The sequence below is a fragment of the Hyperoodon ampullatus genome (genome assembly GCF_949752795.1).
Source record: "Hyperoodon ampullatus genome assembly, chromosome: 1".
NCBI lineage: Eukaryota > Metazoa > Chordata > Mammalia > Artiodactyla > Ziphiidae > Hyperoodon > Hyperoodon ampullatus.
The window spans coordinates 151,785,732-151,803,577 of NC_136914.1; the positions used below are offsets into that span (position 1 = coordinate 151,785,732).

At 35.2% G+C, this 17,846-nt stretch overlaps 1 protein-coding gene across 2 annotated transcripts in view; it reads right to left on the reverse strand.

Annotated features, from left to right (window-relative positions):
* The window catches only part of ANK2 (ankyrin 2), a gene marked incomplete at both ends in the record, with an annotated part of 247,216 nt that overhangs the window by 145,039 nt on the left and 84,331 nt on the right, over positions 1 to 17,846 (reverse strand). Inside the window, 3 exons of one of the 2 annotated variants that reach the window (XM_079712357.1) lie at positions 2,534 to 2,557; positions 3,001 to 3,186; positions 7,011 to 7,109. In XM_079712357.1, the coding sequence (XP_079568483.1) occupies positions 2,534 to 2,557; positions 3,001 to 3,186; positions 7,011 to 7,109 (309 nt within the window). The remainder of the gene's footprint in view (positions 1 to 2,533; positions 2,558 to 3,000; positions 3,187 to 7,010; positions 7,110 to 17,846) is intronic. The other variant, XM_079712358.1, reaches the window with a different exon arrangement.

Below are 17,846 nucleotides of genomic sequence, written 5' to 3' on the forward strand. Positions count from 1 at the left end.
AATGAAAAACAGCATTGGTTGATATTGTATCTTTGGAACTATGAAAATATTGTGAGAAATTCTTACAGAACATATACAATTCATCTTACATCATTTACACTGTCCTGACATTTCTATCCTCTTTAACAACTATGCTTAGTCTGACTATATTGTTATAATAAAAAAAAGTTTAAAAAATTAAACAATATAATTGGAATTAATATGAATAAAAAATAAAGAAAAAAATTAAGTGGAACCCAATTTTGAATGTTAATTAAACCAAACTTGATCAATAAAATAAGATTGATATAGAATAAAAAATAAGCAAGTTGAATCAATTACATGAGCATTAGAGAACAGTTTACTATCAGAATGTTTTAAAAATGAGTCTGAAAATCTTAAATGGAAGAAAAGCATATTTCCTTTCTTTTTTTTTCTAATGAAAATTTCGTTAGAAATCTGCCATTTTCACAGTAAAAGCATATTAATTCTTTTCTTATTAAAGTATGAAAAGGGGCATTATTCTTGCTCTCCATAATATTCATTGCTTAATAAAAGATTATAGGAAAAATAAAGACTGTTCCTGTAAAACTGGATATCAAATCCTGCAGTTTTGAGGATATTTTGCATTGTTCTCTTTTATTTGAAATGAACTTTGATGTGTATAATACTGTTTCTAAGAAACATTATCTAAATCACAACCATTATTTTTCTATTCACTTGATATATAGATTTTGGTGACTTTATTTTTAAAATGGCCTAAAGAAGCATTCAGATACCTTAGGTAATAGAAATTCCTCTGTGCTATCAGCCAAATTATCTGCAAATAATTTCTGACTGTAGCAAATCAAGACACAAAATAAGAATAGTAACTATCAATCCAAATCCTACTCCTGTGGTCATGATATTTTTATTTTGTGTCTACATGATGGCAAACACTAATGTCAATATAGAAGAAAAAAATCAGTCTACAACCTGGCTATTATTTTATAAAATGTCAAGCTTTAGTATTTTAGGAAATAATTCACTAGATGTTTTTCATTTTTATCTTGATATTTCCTGTCACCCAGTTATATCCTGAATATGCATCTTTTATTCAAGTTACAATTTAATTTCAGAAAAACATAGTGACTGCTGATAAATCATTTTCAATTTATTCAAGTATAATAATATTATTTTTCCTATTTGCAGAAATAAACTAATTTATCTTCTGACACAGCCTCATTGAAAATCCATGATGATGCCTCAGGCTGTGATTCTTGGATCAACACGAGGCTGGTATAAGCCCCTCGGAAGAACTTTTCCCTGAGTAACGTGGTGGTGGAAGGCTCAGGTCACCCTCCTACAGGACTATTGATGGAGGGGTTTTCCCTCTTTGTTATTCTATTGTCCCCGAAGAAATATTTCTAACTCAGTTTGTATCTACTCAAATTGCTTCTTTCAGCATAATGATTAGAGCCAATACTGCTTTAAAAAATGTAAACGATTACCAAAAATCACCTACAAAAGAAAGGTATTAAAATCAGTAATTAAGATATATCAATTTGTATGATTCCAGTCTTGAGCAATTTCACCAAGCAGTTGGGCTTTTTAAAAAAAATCTCTGACCTAAGTTCCACACACAGATATGGAACAGAAGAAATGATATGAATAATTCAAGTATATTCACATCTCAATGGGTAAATTTGTCAATAAACAAGATATTAGGTTTAGAAATACACTACTCTCAGTAAATACTAAGTGTGAATGCTCAAAACTCCCATAGGCCCACAACCCAGTGATCATATGAGATGTTAGTCTAAAGAATTCCCTCAGCAAAGTGAAAATCAACCTACATAAGCAGTCGCTTGCCTTTGAAAGTTAATTTTTATAATATACTTTCAACAATGTTTGTGTTAGTGCCTCTTATACCACACACACACACACCCACACACACACACACACTCTCTCTCTCAGAGGCTTCTGAACCAAATACTCTTGTTGATTTTGTTAATTGATGGGACTTATTTAGGTATGTGGAAAATAGATGATTTCATGACCACTATTGTAAGAGCAAGATAAAAGTAAATGTTTTGCTCATGATAGGCTCAATGTTCTTACTGATTATATACAGTGTGGTAAAAATAAAGACAGAATAGAAGGGCAACTGCAATTAGGTAAGAGGATGAAACAGTGGCAGAGAAACCTCCTTAGATTACACTTCACTAAATTCTAAATGGAGAATTCTCATTAAGAAAGGAGGTCACATCTCTTATTGGAAAAAAGTTAATAATAAAGCTCACCTAGTAAAATATATATTATGGAAGAGTCTTGTTTCATGCTCTACTCTAATAAGCTATTTAAAGTTTCACTGATTAAATAATACTTCAAATACATGCTATATTAAAATTTTTGAATTATCCACTTGCCTTAATTATGGGCAAAGTTTCCAAATTAATTAATTTCCTAATAATGAAAATTCCAATCATTAGTATAAATTAGTGAGCATTTATTCTAATTGGACAAAAAATAAAATAAAAACAAAGTATATTTTGATATAACCGCAATACTGTACCTCGGTTGTCCTATTCACCATCATCTGAAGCGGTGTTGTGTGGGAAAAAGAGGGAAGATATTACACAGTGCAAAATTAAGGAAACATTCTGTTCTCTGCAATTGAATATACCGTTCCAGCATGCCAAAATGCATTCTACTGAAAAAAGACAACTATAACATTATACAATTATATCTTTCTATTCTGTTTCTATTATTTTTTACCACAAATAGAAATAGAATGAATAAGCAAATTTCTAAAAAGCTGAACCTCACCTTTTAAAGAAAATTATCTTGAGGTTTTTTTCTGTTTTCTTACTGTACTCAAGAGACAGTCCCCTTTTTTTCTGAAATACCTCTGAAAGTAAAGTATCTCTTTTGATGACCAGAAGTAATTTTGCATTATCACCATGGCCTACTTCTTTATCATCTCTCAGGAGGAATCTGGTGGCCGAAGAGTGCCTTTCCACAAATGCATGCAGCTTTTACCTTGGATTGTACGTCAGCGTTGTGATCGTTCTGAAGCAGGAGTGCAGCAGATTTGGTATCATCTTTCCTAGCTGCAATATGCAGAGCTGGCAGCCTCACTTTCCCTTTGGTGTCATTCTCCAAGAGGATGGCCACTGCCTGATTGTGTCCCTGTTGGAGTGCCACCGCTAGGGGTGTAAAGCCATCCTGGTAAAACAGAAGAAAAAAATCTTCCATCAACTTTTGGAAGCCTGGGATTCAACTCCAAGAAATAGTGCATCTAATTTTCAAATTAATGATTAAGATTGACAAGAAAAATGAAAGGATTAATTATTACTGTGAAGATTAAAGCAAATTATCATCATTTGTTGTACTATCACTGGCTTCATCAGATTTTTTTAAATACCTATTCTATTTATTTTTTAAAACATCTGCATTTCCTAACAAAGTGTAATGCACACAGGATTTATTCAAATGTGTTTTGAAAATAAAAATTAGAACCAACCCTAAGTAATGCCTGCTTATGGAAAGGAAAATGTGGGAAGGGTAGAAATAATGGAGAACAAGTCTGACTGAGAATCAAAGATATGGTAGCCAAGACAGGGAAATAAATTACATGATTAACTATGCAAGTTGCTAAATATCTCACAACAACTGTAATGGAATGGTCTGTTACCAATCAATTTGGGAAGTTTAGGACATAATATGATCTAAAATTCTTTGGCAAATAAGGCTAATTCATTAAGTTTGCACTTAGTTGAATTTTATATTATTTAACTCATTTAGATATAAAATTGTGCTAAGTAATGTAAAGAAAATCAGTCTTTCAATTCGAAACTTAACAAACAATTTAAAAAAATAACAAAGATCATCAAAGTTAGAGGAGCCTTAGAGGTAGATGGATAACCACATTAGAAAAATTAGAAGCTATGTTTTCTCTCTAGAAACAAGTATTCAGCAACGGAAAGGTGATGAATAAGTAGAAAAAATATACGTATATATTCTAGGCTCTGTTAATGTGAAAACCTCCTTTAATTCACAAAAGCTTGAAAATGAGTCTCAGAGTTAAATGTTTCCATTCACAGAAGAGATGAGGGCAATTGGATATGGTACATCTATTGAATATATTCCAGAGACAATGGCAATTTATCAGCATCTAACTACTCCATTTGTTTTCAACAGTATTTTTTTAAAAGGTAACTGTAGACTTCGGAGGGAAAATCATTTCCCTCAAATGCACCAGATCATATATGCACTACCACAGTAAGGGTTGAATTTTTTTAATTAGAATTGAATTTTAAATAAATACATTACTTAATGGAATGGAAGAGTAATGCATGTAGTGTTGTAAGATGAAAGAGAGTAGCCTAAATTTAGAACTTTGTTTGGCACAAATTAAGCCCTCTCTGAAGGAGGAAAGAACAGGCTCATTATCATGCACACATTTAATTTGATTCCCCCTCTGCAACACTGGGATAGTTTATATTAAAAGAATGTGAACTTTATTTTTTCTTAGAGACAAGGCATTTGCTGACAGCACCGAACCTAATTAAAAAGTTTTTAGCCTTCAGTTTTGGTAACATTCAGGAAGAAGGAAGAAAGCAGAGAATTATAAAAATGGTACTGGACAGAGAAGTCCTTCCAGAGAATTTAACTTTGGACCTCCACCACATGGATTTCATTCTAATCTACAGTTCATGGGAGAAGCGTAAAGATTTGAAATGATTTTTTGAAGTACCTTCACTAACTCTATGAAAAGGAAACCTATATTAAAAAGCTGAAGCTTAATTTTTCATCATTTATTTACCAATGTTAATTGCTATGATTATGGGAACTTTCAACACTTGAAATATTTCTTTTCAAACATGAGTTTCATTGCCATACTGAATGATCTCATAATTATCTGATTTTTAAAGTGGTCACAATGTCTTGATTAGTAACTAAGTTTTGCAAATTAGGGCTACTAATGGGTTCAGGGTAAGTGTCTTCTTTAGGTATATTCATACATGTACACACAACCGTAGAAGGTATTTAGCAATATAGCCTAAAATATCAAATAGTAATCAACCATATAGCCCTATGAAGATGTTATTCATTCACAGAATGATATACTAAAAGGGAACATGCAAAGATTTTTCCATTAGTGTATTTCCTGATAACCATTCGGGCCAGTGGTATGGAATTAATCAACTAAGTTTATACATATCCAGTCAGGGAAAATTAATTTTACTTATTTAAATGATTAAAAAACAAAACAAATATATGTTTGTTTAGAGGCATATATGTGTCTAAACTAGGATTCAAAACTTCATGTGATTTACTTGCAACAGTCATATTTCTTTGTGGAAATAAGAGACAGTTTTAATTCTCTGAGAATCAGAGTGTAACACGGACTCCACTGATGCAACATACATAAAAGGGTATTTCTGGAAGCAGAGTGAGATGCTACAGAGGTCCAGACTGGAGGAGTCTTGAGAAAGCTGACAATGCTGTCAGGCTGCGTTTCCCTAAATCATACACTAGAACAGTCTATTTGGTGAGTAGAATTCTGTAGTGTAAAGGTTTCTCTAGGTAAATGATTCTGCTTTCAAGGAAATAAAGTAAAACAAATGCATATTTCCATAGTTTGGTACATTTCTCAGAGGTCCTAATGCAGAGATACAGTCTCGTACTGTTATCCAAGCTTTGCTGAGGATATTCATGTGCTACTCATTGACAGAATTAATGTCTCAGAAAGTCATAAAATCATAATCATAAAAATCACACTGTACTCATGTGGTAAGAGTGTAAAATCTGTGTGTGCTGAGTAGAGAAGGTGAAATCATTTCATACTAGGCAGTTGTGTTTTCCAGTCATAAACAGGAAATGTGGTCCCATTAATAGTGATGTCTTGGGATTGTTTTTAACTAAGGAGAGTAAGCTGTTAGAAAGTTATTGCCAGGCTCCATAAAAAGTTTTCTCTCAAAGGGCCTGGACATGAATTTAATAGATTATAAATGACCTCTCCCCACAGTGCAGGGTAGAAGGGATTTCATGTTTGTTTCACCTAAAGACTTAATTGCCCAGAAAGGAGGCCATATTAGACATTAAAAGTTATCAAGATAGTTTCTGGGTAACAGCCATCTATCTACCAGTCATCTTTCACTCCAGGGAAGGAGTTTTAAAATTTTCTCAGTGGAGCCACAGAACGTGAAATAGGAAAACTAAAGCCTGGTTGCTTTTGGGTGAGGAGAGGCATGTCCCAATGGAGCTCTCTTCCCCTCCTCTCCTGTGTCACCTACTCCCAACCTTCTAGTGGCCCCTGAGGCACTTTCTCCAAGCTCTAAAGCATCCTAAGCATCACTTAAAAATCACTGTTCCAAACAATCACTGAACTCCCTCCTTCATCTGTTTAGGCAAAAATGAGAAGGAAAATACAAAGGAAGTTCGGCTTATTGGAGAACACACACAGGAAAAGGAAAGTGATGTTCTAAGTTGGTCCATTCCAACCCCTTTTTATGTCTAGATGGCCTGAACATTTTGAGACTGGATTGATTTTGAACATTCTATTCAGTTGTTGCCATAATCACAGTCACACAACCACATGTCATAATTTGTACTTCATTAAATATGAACAGCTTTCTGATGACATATTCCTCATGAAATTGTGTGAACATAAATAATTCTGAATTATTGCATAATCATTAAAAAACTTTCCTTTAAGGAATTGTATTAGATCCTAACAAAGATAAAACATTGATGAAAAGAGATGGATAAAATTTACTATAAATTGATTTTAGAATAGTATAAAGCTCCCAAAAGCTAGAGAATGGCAAATTGATGGAAGCATGATTTCACGTAAGAATAAATTGACATGAATCCCAAATCAAGGCATAAACTCATTGAACTGTGTGCACTGGGTCATTCGTTCATGGCCACTGTTGTAGATTACAATAGTAACATGAACACTCGTAGGATAAAGGTAATGGAGACCCTTTGCATCTGGATACAAAGAACATGGACATTAAGATCAAAGAATTCAAGTGTCTTACCTCAGTAGCAGTGCTCTGATTAGCTCCATTTTCCAGCAAATATTTTACAACATCAATGTGGTTCTCTTGGGCAGCCATGTATAAAGGAGTGAAGCCATTCTGAGGATAAACAGTGAAAAAGGTATCTTCAACCATTTGTAAAGTTTAAACCAGGGAAGAATACAAGACAAAGAAAGAGAGAATACTGTGAAGCAAAACTTTGAAATGGTGAAACATATAGCATACCTTCACAGTGAAGAAGTCATACATGCATTTACCATCAGAAAACTAGACAAATCAAAGTTAACCAATTCCCACCCACAATTTTTGAAAGAATGAGGAGAAAGGGAAGAAATATCCCACTCATTTCCTGCCTTCATTTCAGCACCAGAGATTCACATTTCTTATCATCCAACACTGTGTTAAAAACTAAAGATATTTAGTATCTTAATATCTATATAATTCTATAATATATCATTCATTATATATAATATCTATATAAAGTAATATTTATGTATCACCTATATTTATCAATTCATAACCTATTTAAACAGATGATTATCTTGCATATATACATTTCAACACCCTTAAAAGTATAAATTATTACTCATATCAGAATAAGCTGAGAGATTGCAAAGCTGATTGAGAATTTTAAAAATCTGTATTTCAATGTTCTGCTGAGGTAGCATGATTTATACTGAACATCTTTACATTACTTTTTAAAAGCCATTCTGAAATTCTATCATTCGTTAATTCTCATATTCATTTATTCAATTATTTAATAAAAATCCAAGCACTGGTAGCTGGGCCATCACTGGGAAACAATAATAAACAAGACAGACATCTGCCCTCATGGAGTACATACTACGGTAATATGATAACATTATGTAGTCATAGTTTTTTTTCTTTTTAAAGCACTGAAATTTTGTAACATGAGTTTGAAACTAAGTATAAACTGGCAAATTTTCTTTTCATTAGATCGTTTGCAATATATAATACTTCATTAAGGTAAAAACCCACAAAACTTTATTTAAAAAAGAAAACTTGTGAAATAATTCATCAACTCTCAAAACACAGCATTCTCTTAAAATTATGTCAGAGTCTTAAAGACAGTTGATTACTTTAAAAATTCCACACATTAATGAGAATGAGTAAAAACATAGATGAAACTTCAGGTATTTCCAAAAATTTACAAGGAGAGAAAATTTTTTTCTTTTTTGAAAAATTCTTCTGTATACCTTGTATAAGTGTGGAAACATTATTCAAAATGGTCAAGATAGAGCAAAATACAAATAGAGTATACAAGTAGAACAAGAAAAGTAACTTTAAATTTGATTACAAAAGAAGATCTGTAGGTTTCAAATGATGGTGGAAAATTTAAAACTAAGAAACTTTACAAACGTAATGAACTGACAATTTTGTAGGATTCAGGAATAACTTGCTAGCTGGAGAGCATATTTTTTAAAACACAGAAAATAGGTGAAATCTTGTGTATTTTAAGAACTGAAGAGGTGGCGGAAGGATGGAATTAGAGATTCAAAGGAAGGGAAAGCCAGTGAGGATGGTTAAAAACAATGAGTGGGTGTGGAATGGGGCTCTTTCACAACAAGTAAAAGGCAGGGATGCAAAAAGAACTTTGAACAGAATAAAACAATTTGCTTACATGTTTCCCTCTGACAGAATCATGTGTGTAGATCAGAAGAAAGGGAAATAGACTGTGGTTACCAGATGAATAGGGGAAAGGAGAGATGTGCCATCCCTAGGCTCTTGTCCTGGGTCCTAAACTTTAGAGAGACGTCTTCTAGCTGAGCAGGGCAAGGCATCCAGAGGGCCAAGGGGGCATGCCCATCCTGACCCTGCAGCTCCCCTGCTTCCAGATCACACACCAGACATGAAACCACCCAGAGTTCCTGCCCACACAGCCCCAAGTGTGGTTCCAGTGCTGGCTCAGATTTCTTCCTTGGGTTCATCCTCCCAAGGGTCCATGGGTAGGCATACCCTACAGTAGGCTGAATATTGCCCCCAAATATGCCCACATCCTAATTGCTGGAACCTGTAAGTGTTAACTTAATGGTAAAAGGAACTTTGTAGATGTGATTAAGTTAAAGATCTTGAGATGGGGAGATTATCCTGAATTATCCAGGTAGGCTTGATATAATCACAAAAGGTCTTTATAAGAGGGAGGCAGGAGGTCAGAGAGAAGATACCACACTGCTTCTCACTTACAGCCTCAAGTAGGAACCAGAAGTGCCAACACCTTGGTTTTAGCCCTGTAGGACTGCTTTTAGAATTCAGACTTCTAATACATATACAAGAATAAACTTGTGTTATCTTAAGCCACTGAATTTGTGATAATTTGTTACAGCAGCAACAGGAGTCTAATACACACTCTTAGAGTTGTTTGTGAGGGAGGGTGGAAGTTAGAAGATGAACAGAGCTTGAATGTGCAGGCTGGGGTGTGTACACCTTTACCCATGATGCTCTTGTGGTGTGGATGGACCACGGGATGAGGAGAGGAGAGGGGCCAGAGTGCAAAATCAGCCCCAGTCCTGCATGGAATGAACTCCAAGGTTTCTAAGAAGTCTAAATTTAGACCTATCATATTGCTAGAAAGATATATTTATCAAGGTAGGAGGATAGGAGAAACTTATTTGATAGTTTATTAGCTTGATATATAGCTTTTAGTTTTAAAAATATATTGTAAGCGGACCTCTTTTGCAGTCTTGTCCTGGGCCCTGCAAGCGTTAATGGTGGGCTAGAGTAATAGAGAAAGAAAAGGGAAAATATAAAAAATAGAGAAATATCAGGGCTGACAACATATAGTATCTGGTGGGGAAAGGGCAGTGACAGACAAATGATCAGGCTCTCGGTTGCCACAACCTCAGCATGCAAGGACTTCCAGCAGAGTGGGATGCACGTATAAAGAACGATAAAAATAAAAATCATTTATTGAACTTCTGCTCTATGCCATTCACTGTGGGAAATGCTTTGACTCTACTGCTTCAAATTACCATGACCACATGCTCTGGTTTCCCCAGGACGGTCTAAGTTTATGCATAGTTATCTTGGAGTAATTATTAAGAGTATCTCAGTTTGGATGATAAATTAAATGGCCCAACATCATCTCTAATCCTTAGAATAGTGCTGTAACATTGGTATTATTATCCCCATTTGAAATAAGGCAGCTGAGACTCAAACACTTAGGTAACTTGGCCAAAGTCTCCTAGCTAATAAGTGAACTGGAAGTGACAGACAGGAGCCAGTACATGGACAGCCTTCTTCCCCATAAAGGAGTTGGGATTTGATCATGTGGATGTGTGGTTCGCAGCCTGGCTGTGTTATAGAATCTCCTGTGGAAACTTGTAAGAATGCCTAGGGACCACCTTGCCTCTCCCGAATTGTAGTCTCCATACATGAAGCCAAAGTACATGCATTTTTTTAAAAAGCTCAATTTTAAAAACTGCCCCAAGGACATTGTTTTAGGTGAGGCAGAACAACTGAGCGGTTTTGGGCAGGGATCACATATGCATTTTGGAAAGTTCACTCTGGTGACCATAGATGCCTTGGTTTGGGATGGCAGGATTCAAGAATGGAAGTAAGGGATTAATCAGCTTTTGCAATATTTGTGATAGTGTATTTAAATGATGAAAGTAACATGAGCTAAGACAGCACTTTGGCTAGAAGAAGGGGGAGCTATTCACTGTTACTAAACATATGAAGTAAGAAGGCAGTAAAGATTTACTACAGGTCCTAAAGATGTGGGAAATTATCCTTCCTTAACTTACTGATGCTATTTAAGAAGAACTAGTCCACCAGAGAATGTGAAGCACACCTCTGGGTAATTGGGAAAGGGCATGGCAGCACTTTAACACCATTGTAAATTTTATAGGAAAGCTTTTACCTTCCCACATAAATAGGTCAACCACACAGGATTATTGGCTCCTGTGTCCATGTACCCAAGTGCTTTCCAATATATTATGTCTCCACGTTTTTCTAAAATAGTCTGGCTGCAGGTAGGTATGAAAGTATATGCATTTTCTCCTTTTTGATATAAAAAAAGTCAAAGAGATTCGGAGCCCAGGTTGATACTTGAAGGATGTGTACAAGAACAGCATGATTTGTTGCTAGGGTAATTCCACGGTGACCAATACGTGCCTCTACCAACTGGTTATTAAATATTTTGAACATTATCCCTCTCCATGGCAAATTATTAACTATTTGCCATTCATTTATATTTACTCACTAAAACTGCGTTTGGTGACTCTTCACTGCTAGGCATTGTGCTCAGCTTTGGTGATTCAGAGATGAAAGCTCCCTGTTTATTAGGAGCTCACTGTCCAGGGGCTGAGATGGGCAAGTAACCAAACTACTGTATTACAGTTCAGTGAACACATATATAGTTAGTTTCTTTAAAACAAAAATAGTTATGGGGCTTCCCTGGTGGCGCACTTGTTGGGAGCCCGCCTGCCAATGCAGGGGACGTGGGTTCGTGCCCCGGTCCAGGAAGATCCCACATGCAGCGGAGCGGCTGGGCCCGTGAGCCATGGCCGCTGAGCCTGCGCGTCCGGAGCCTGTGCTCCGCAACGGGAGAGGCCACAACAGTGAGAGGCCCGCGTACCGCAAAAAAAAAAAAAAAAAAAAGTTAAGTGTTGGGTATAACGAGAACATAAAAGGACACAGAACTCAACTGGATAAAAAATTACATCTGAAGGAAACACTGGGAGTGATACTTGGAAGACACTGGGAGTGATTCGGTTTGAGCTAAGATATGAAGACACTGAATTTAGGCACAGAGGCAGGAAAGGTATTTCAAATAGAGGAAACCCCATGAGAAAAGAAAACCCTGACCACATAGGGATCTTTGGAAAATTCACTGTGACTAGCGGGGTGAGGAGGCTGAGACAGGCAGGGATCAGCCCCCATCCGTCACGCTGAGGCACCTGAATTTTATTCTGAACTCTTGGGTGTCACTGAAGGGTTTTAAGCAGGGGTTTGACATGGCCACATTTGCATTTTAAAGAGATTAATTTGCCAGAGAGGGGAGGATGAATTAGAAAGTGGCCAGAGAATAGTCTGGAGGAGTAGAAAGAAAGTTTTTGTAATAATTCAGATGAGAAGTGAGGATTAGAAACATTAAAATGGTTTTGAGATTTTGAAATGTCATTTAGTATTCATGTATTTATATTCCACTTAAAGATCAGAAGTGGCTTCAGTCTGCATGAGTTATTAGTTATTGATAACATTTCTCAGATTTATTAAAAAGTTAAAATACTTTTCTTCAAATCTAGAAATTGTATCCTATTTTAGAGAATTCAAACACTTAATTACCAAAAATGTTGTTCCTATTTTCATTAGTGGTATATGAACCAGTAATCAGGTTTTAGCCACTGGAGAAAAAACTTTTTTTTTTTTTTGATAATTGGATTATCTGGGAAAATTGAATGAACATGAGCTGATAATCCTCCTATCAAATGTTAGATTTATTGCAGTTTGGGGGAACATTTTAATGCAATAAACCTATTGATATCTGTATGTTATTTCAAATAAATTATATAGATACAAATAATGTCAGTATGAAAAGTAATAAATGGTTTAGAATCAATGTTTTGGATAAGGATCAAAACTCTAAGAAGTATCAATATTACCTGTTTTTACAGAATCTTAACTTTTCAGACATAATTTTGCCAGAACATATAACCTTATTCTTCTATTACACAAATTAAGATTCATCAGTCGGATGACTTGAAATGATCATACAAAATCATTTTTATCTTAACATAAAGGTCAATGTTCAAACGTATGGACACCAAGGGGGGAAAGTGGTGGGGGGTGGTGGTGGGATGAACTGGGAGATTGGGATTGACATGTATACACTAATATGTATAAAATAGATAACTAATAAGAACCTGCTGTATAAAAAAATAAATTAAATAAAATTCAAAAAAAAGTCAATGTTACTATTCAATTCAAAAGGTCTCTTTTTAAAAAATTAGATGAAATTAACATGTTATATTAGTTTCAGGTGTATAACATAATGATTTATTGTTTGTACATATTGAGAAGTGATCTCCACAGTAAGTCTAGCTATCATCTATCACGATAAATAATTTTTCTTGTAATGGGGACTTCAAAAAAAGGTCTCTTTTTATAACACCAAATTTGTTCTAAAGTTTTTCACCTTGACACTGGACTAGGTGCCAAGTAACAAATATGGACATAATACTGTTCCTGCCCTCAAGAGCAGAAAATATAACAGATTCACTGACTACATGTATATGGAACCATAGCACAAGACATACTATAGTTGCCAAAAGAGAAGCATGAATAAAATGCTGTCAGAGCACCAAAGAGTTAGCAATTGATACCATGAAGAAAGGCATCTCAGGCCCAAGCACACAGACCTAAGAGGAAATTAGGAGGCCTTAATGAAATCAAGACAGTAGATCTAAAGAAAAGAAAATGTTCTTTGCCATTTTTTTCTATTCTTCTTTCATTCTCCCTCTCAAGAAATGTGGTGTTTGTCTGAAAAGTCAGAGTGTATTTGCTGTAGGCATATATCACTTGGGGGATTCTGTTCTCTAAGCACAATACTGAGTCTAATGAATTAAAAAAAGAACTTCAAGTAAATTTACCAAACACGAGTAAAATCTAATGCAAGAATGCATCTTGAAAGGAATTCTTACAGGTCTAAAATTTTTTTTTTAATTTCAAAGATCTCTAATTCATGTCTAACATATTACCACCCAGCTAAAGATACACTTTAGGTAATTTCATAGATTGAGTGTAAGCTTAAAGAGTAGAAACTGATTATAGAAACTTCAAATGGTATATAAATTAATTTCTCTGTAACTGCTCACTGTCATTTTACTTGTTCTTACTTTCAGTTCTATGCTGGTAAAATTATTAAGTATATTTCAATGATTAAAAGAAATTGCTCTATTTTTCTAGATGAAAATGTTATAGCTAAAAGGAGACTTATCCTTTTACCGTTGAGGAAATTTTAACCCAGAGATTGAGTAAACTTCCAAGTGGACTGGGCAGTTAACAGAGGTTAAGGAGGGAACAGGAGGTTAGTAGGAAGTAAATGGACACAGCAGAGGCAAAGATGTTTGGAAACTTTTGCCCTTTTCTTTTCATCTTTCAGGAATGATACAAGTGTCACCCTCTCTGAGAGGCCTTATTCAGTGCCCATAACAATCTTAGCACATAGTAGGTGTTCAATAAATATTCGTTAAATGGATGAATAAATAAAGTGGAATAGGATCCAAGTTTCTTTCTACATCTGTGGTGGTTTTAAACTATGTCTACAGATTCTTTTCCCATAAAGGTTATTATAGAATACTGAGTAGAGTTCCCTGTGCTATAAAGTAGGTCCTTGTTGGTTATCTATTTTATATATAGTAGTGTGTATACATTAATCCCCAAAAAGAATAGACATATGTATATGTGCATGTATAACTGAGTCACTTTGCTGTACACCTGAAACTAACACAACATTGTAAATCAACTATATTCCAATATAAAATGAAAATTAAAAAAAGAACAATGCATATGTCTAAAAGCTCAAAACCTAAGTATAAATTATGAAGAGAATTCTGGAAAAGAATTGTGTTTTAGCAAAATGGCATCTTAAAAAATCAAAAAATAAATAAAAATTAAAAATTCACACACAAAAATATATGGCTGTGAATTCTTTGACACTCCTCCCTTCAAAAGTGGAACCTAACTCCATTTCCCCAGAGTGTGGGCCAACTTAGTAATTCACTTCTAATGCATTGATTATGGTGGAATCGATGATGTGTGACTCCTGAGGCTAGGGTTCAAAGTCACTGTCCTATTACTAGGTTTCTCTTGGGTGACCTGCTCTGGAGGAAATGAGCTGCCATGCCATATTAACATTCAAGCAGCCAGTGGAGAGACTCACATGAGATGGAACTGAGACTTCCCACCAACAGCTAGTAATGACTTGCCAACCATGTGAAAAAAATTACCTTGGGAGTGAATTCTCCAGCCCCAGGAAAGCCTTCAGATGGCTTTAGCTCTGGTCAACATCTTCACTAAAGACTCATAAGAGACTCTGTGCCATAATTTTACAGCTAAGCTACTACTGAATTCCTAATCCATAGAAGCTATGATGATAATATATGTTTATTGCTGTTTTAAGCCACTAAAGTTTGGGATAATTTGTTACGCAGTAATAACTAACACAATGTCTAAGAAGGCCATACATGATCTGGCCACAGCCTACCTTGCCGACCACATCTCTTACCACTCTTACTCTATTCTACTTCCTTTCCGCTTATGAAAGACATTCAGATCCTAGACAGTTTTTTTTTCAAATTTTCTAGTCATATAACTCTCTTCAAATGCTATCTAACCTAAAAACTCTGAAAACAAAATATTAAACACTGCTGCTCTGTTTGATGTTGAATGAGTTATAACTTTCAGCAATGTCTTCCTTATTCCCAAATTACCAGGACAATCGTTTGTAAACTGTGCTGTGTTCCAAGGAGGTATATCAGGGATCCTTCTAGTAGAATGGTGAGTTTTAGGAGCTATCACTGTTTGAAAACACAAAGACAGACTAGCCTGACATGGTAGTCATGTGTTACTTTTCTTTTAGTTTTTTGCAATTAAAAATGATATAGCCTTTCCATTAATAAGAAGGAATGAGTAAAGTAGGTAGTTGTGTATATTTGCTTAGATGGAGCAATCTATATCTGAGAGTCTGAAAACTGCAGCTTTAAATATTTATAATACCCTTAATTCCCTGTGCCATTTGCCAGTTAATAAGAACATTACATATACTCTCCACATCTACTGGAAAACTCATCAACAGATTACACAATCAATCCCAACAGTAGAAAATGGGAATGATTATAGATAGCTCTGGGTTTAAACTTAGCAAAAGTAGAATTCCCCTTTTGATGAAACCTTCTTGTCTTTTGCAGGAAGGTCACTGTTAAGATTTAGATTTTTTTCACAAAGCAGAATTCTTCAGCAGACTTAGCTATGAAATGGTAGTAGGCTTTTTGTCACACAAGGGTTAGCACTGGTTGGGAATTACTACTCTAGTTTCTATTCCAAATACTATGTATCATCTTCTTCTTTTGAATTAGCATTATGAGAGAGAAGTTTGGGAAGCATCCCAAAGTTATCACACAGCTTTAAGGTCAGGATAATTCAAATTATTTCCCTAAATATACTGTAAATGCACAGCTGCAAAGGATGTAAAAAAACCAATGGGTACTAATTGTAGTCACAAAAATAAAGACTACTTTATGTACTTTGCGGGTGTGCTCAGGGCAAAAGAACAAAAGATACAATTATATGCTTGCTTGGTAGTTAAGAAGGCATTTTATTAATTAAAATGTCATACAAATTTTCTCAGATAATCAGAACATGACAATTCTTTACCAGGGTTAGGATAAGTTATTTTAACCTCTTCTCTCCGAAGGTCCTCTTTAAAGGATTATAGCTAAACTATTAGATGACATTAAAATGATTAATGTACTAAATCTTTCTAGGAAGGTTAAACTTTATGGAGTGTTTACTATGTCATCATGTTTCATCCCCACCCCTATGCTATTAGGGCCATTTAAGACTATAGCTCATAGTCATTCATCCAAGGGCACACCCACAAGTGGTGTGATCAGGGTCTGAACACTGAAGGACTCCAAACACAGTGCTCTTTCCACTCCCCTCAGCTGTCCCTTTCAACCGGGATCAGATTACCTCAGAGAACAAACACACTTTTCTCCAGTAATTGGACAATTAGTCTTTTCTTAAGCTCTTCACTAGAAATGACAGTATTGGAAATGCCATGACTTGCTTAATGAAGAATGTCCAAGTGCCCTCTTAGGTACAAGAATTCTTCCAGTCTTTATTTCCAGTGATTAAGAAATTTGGGGTGGTGGTAGTGAGGAGAGAAAGCTACACACTTTATATTTGTTATTTAATCCTAACAGCCCAGTGAAATAAGTAATATATCTCTATATGACTTAAGGAAATTAACACTCACAGGGATTAGGAAGCATTCCTAAAGCTTCACATCACTTACAACGTGGAGCTGGGATTTGAATCCACGTATAACTAATTCTAGAGCTCATGTTCTTTCTACTACACTATTCTGTCATGTGTTTTAGCAGCAAATTTGACAGACAGTATTTTATCATGTCTGGGTATTGTCAGCAATCAGAACCACCACTGAAAATACTGTATTCCCATAATCACTGCTTTCACCTCCTCATGGATAAATTACCAAGAAAACATGTGAACTATTTTACATATTTCAAGTTACTCACTCCAGTGCACCCTATACATCAACCTGAACTAATCTTCCTAAAACTATTTTCAACACTTTCCTGAATTGATTGTCATCTTACTGACCATAATTAAAGATCAGTTTTTCACAAACCATGGCTAAAGATGAAGACCTTTTATACCCTAGCTCCATTGTCATATTAAGAACAAACCTTCAATGCACATTCTGATGTTGTTCCAGACCAGCTTGTCTCACCAATATTTCTACACTCACCAAGCTCAATTGTACCTCCCACCACTGTTGTAACTAATCTTCCCATGTGGAAAGTCTTCTGTTTCAATTTCCCCTCTGCAGAACTTTCAGTGATGGGCTCAGTTCCTCTGAGAATTTTTCATTAATAGAATTTGGCCAATTTCAACCTTCTTCTCTAGAATATAATCTAGAGAGGAAGGTTGAAATCATCTACCATCTTCTGTTGTTTGCCTTTGCTCCTGGTGTACTTGTCCTGAATTTGCAGGTAGCCTATGTACTTTTAAAAGCAGCTTCCTGCCTGACACTTGTTTAGAATCCTCCACAGCAATGAGAACTCTGCT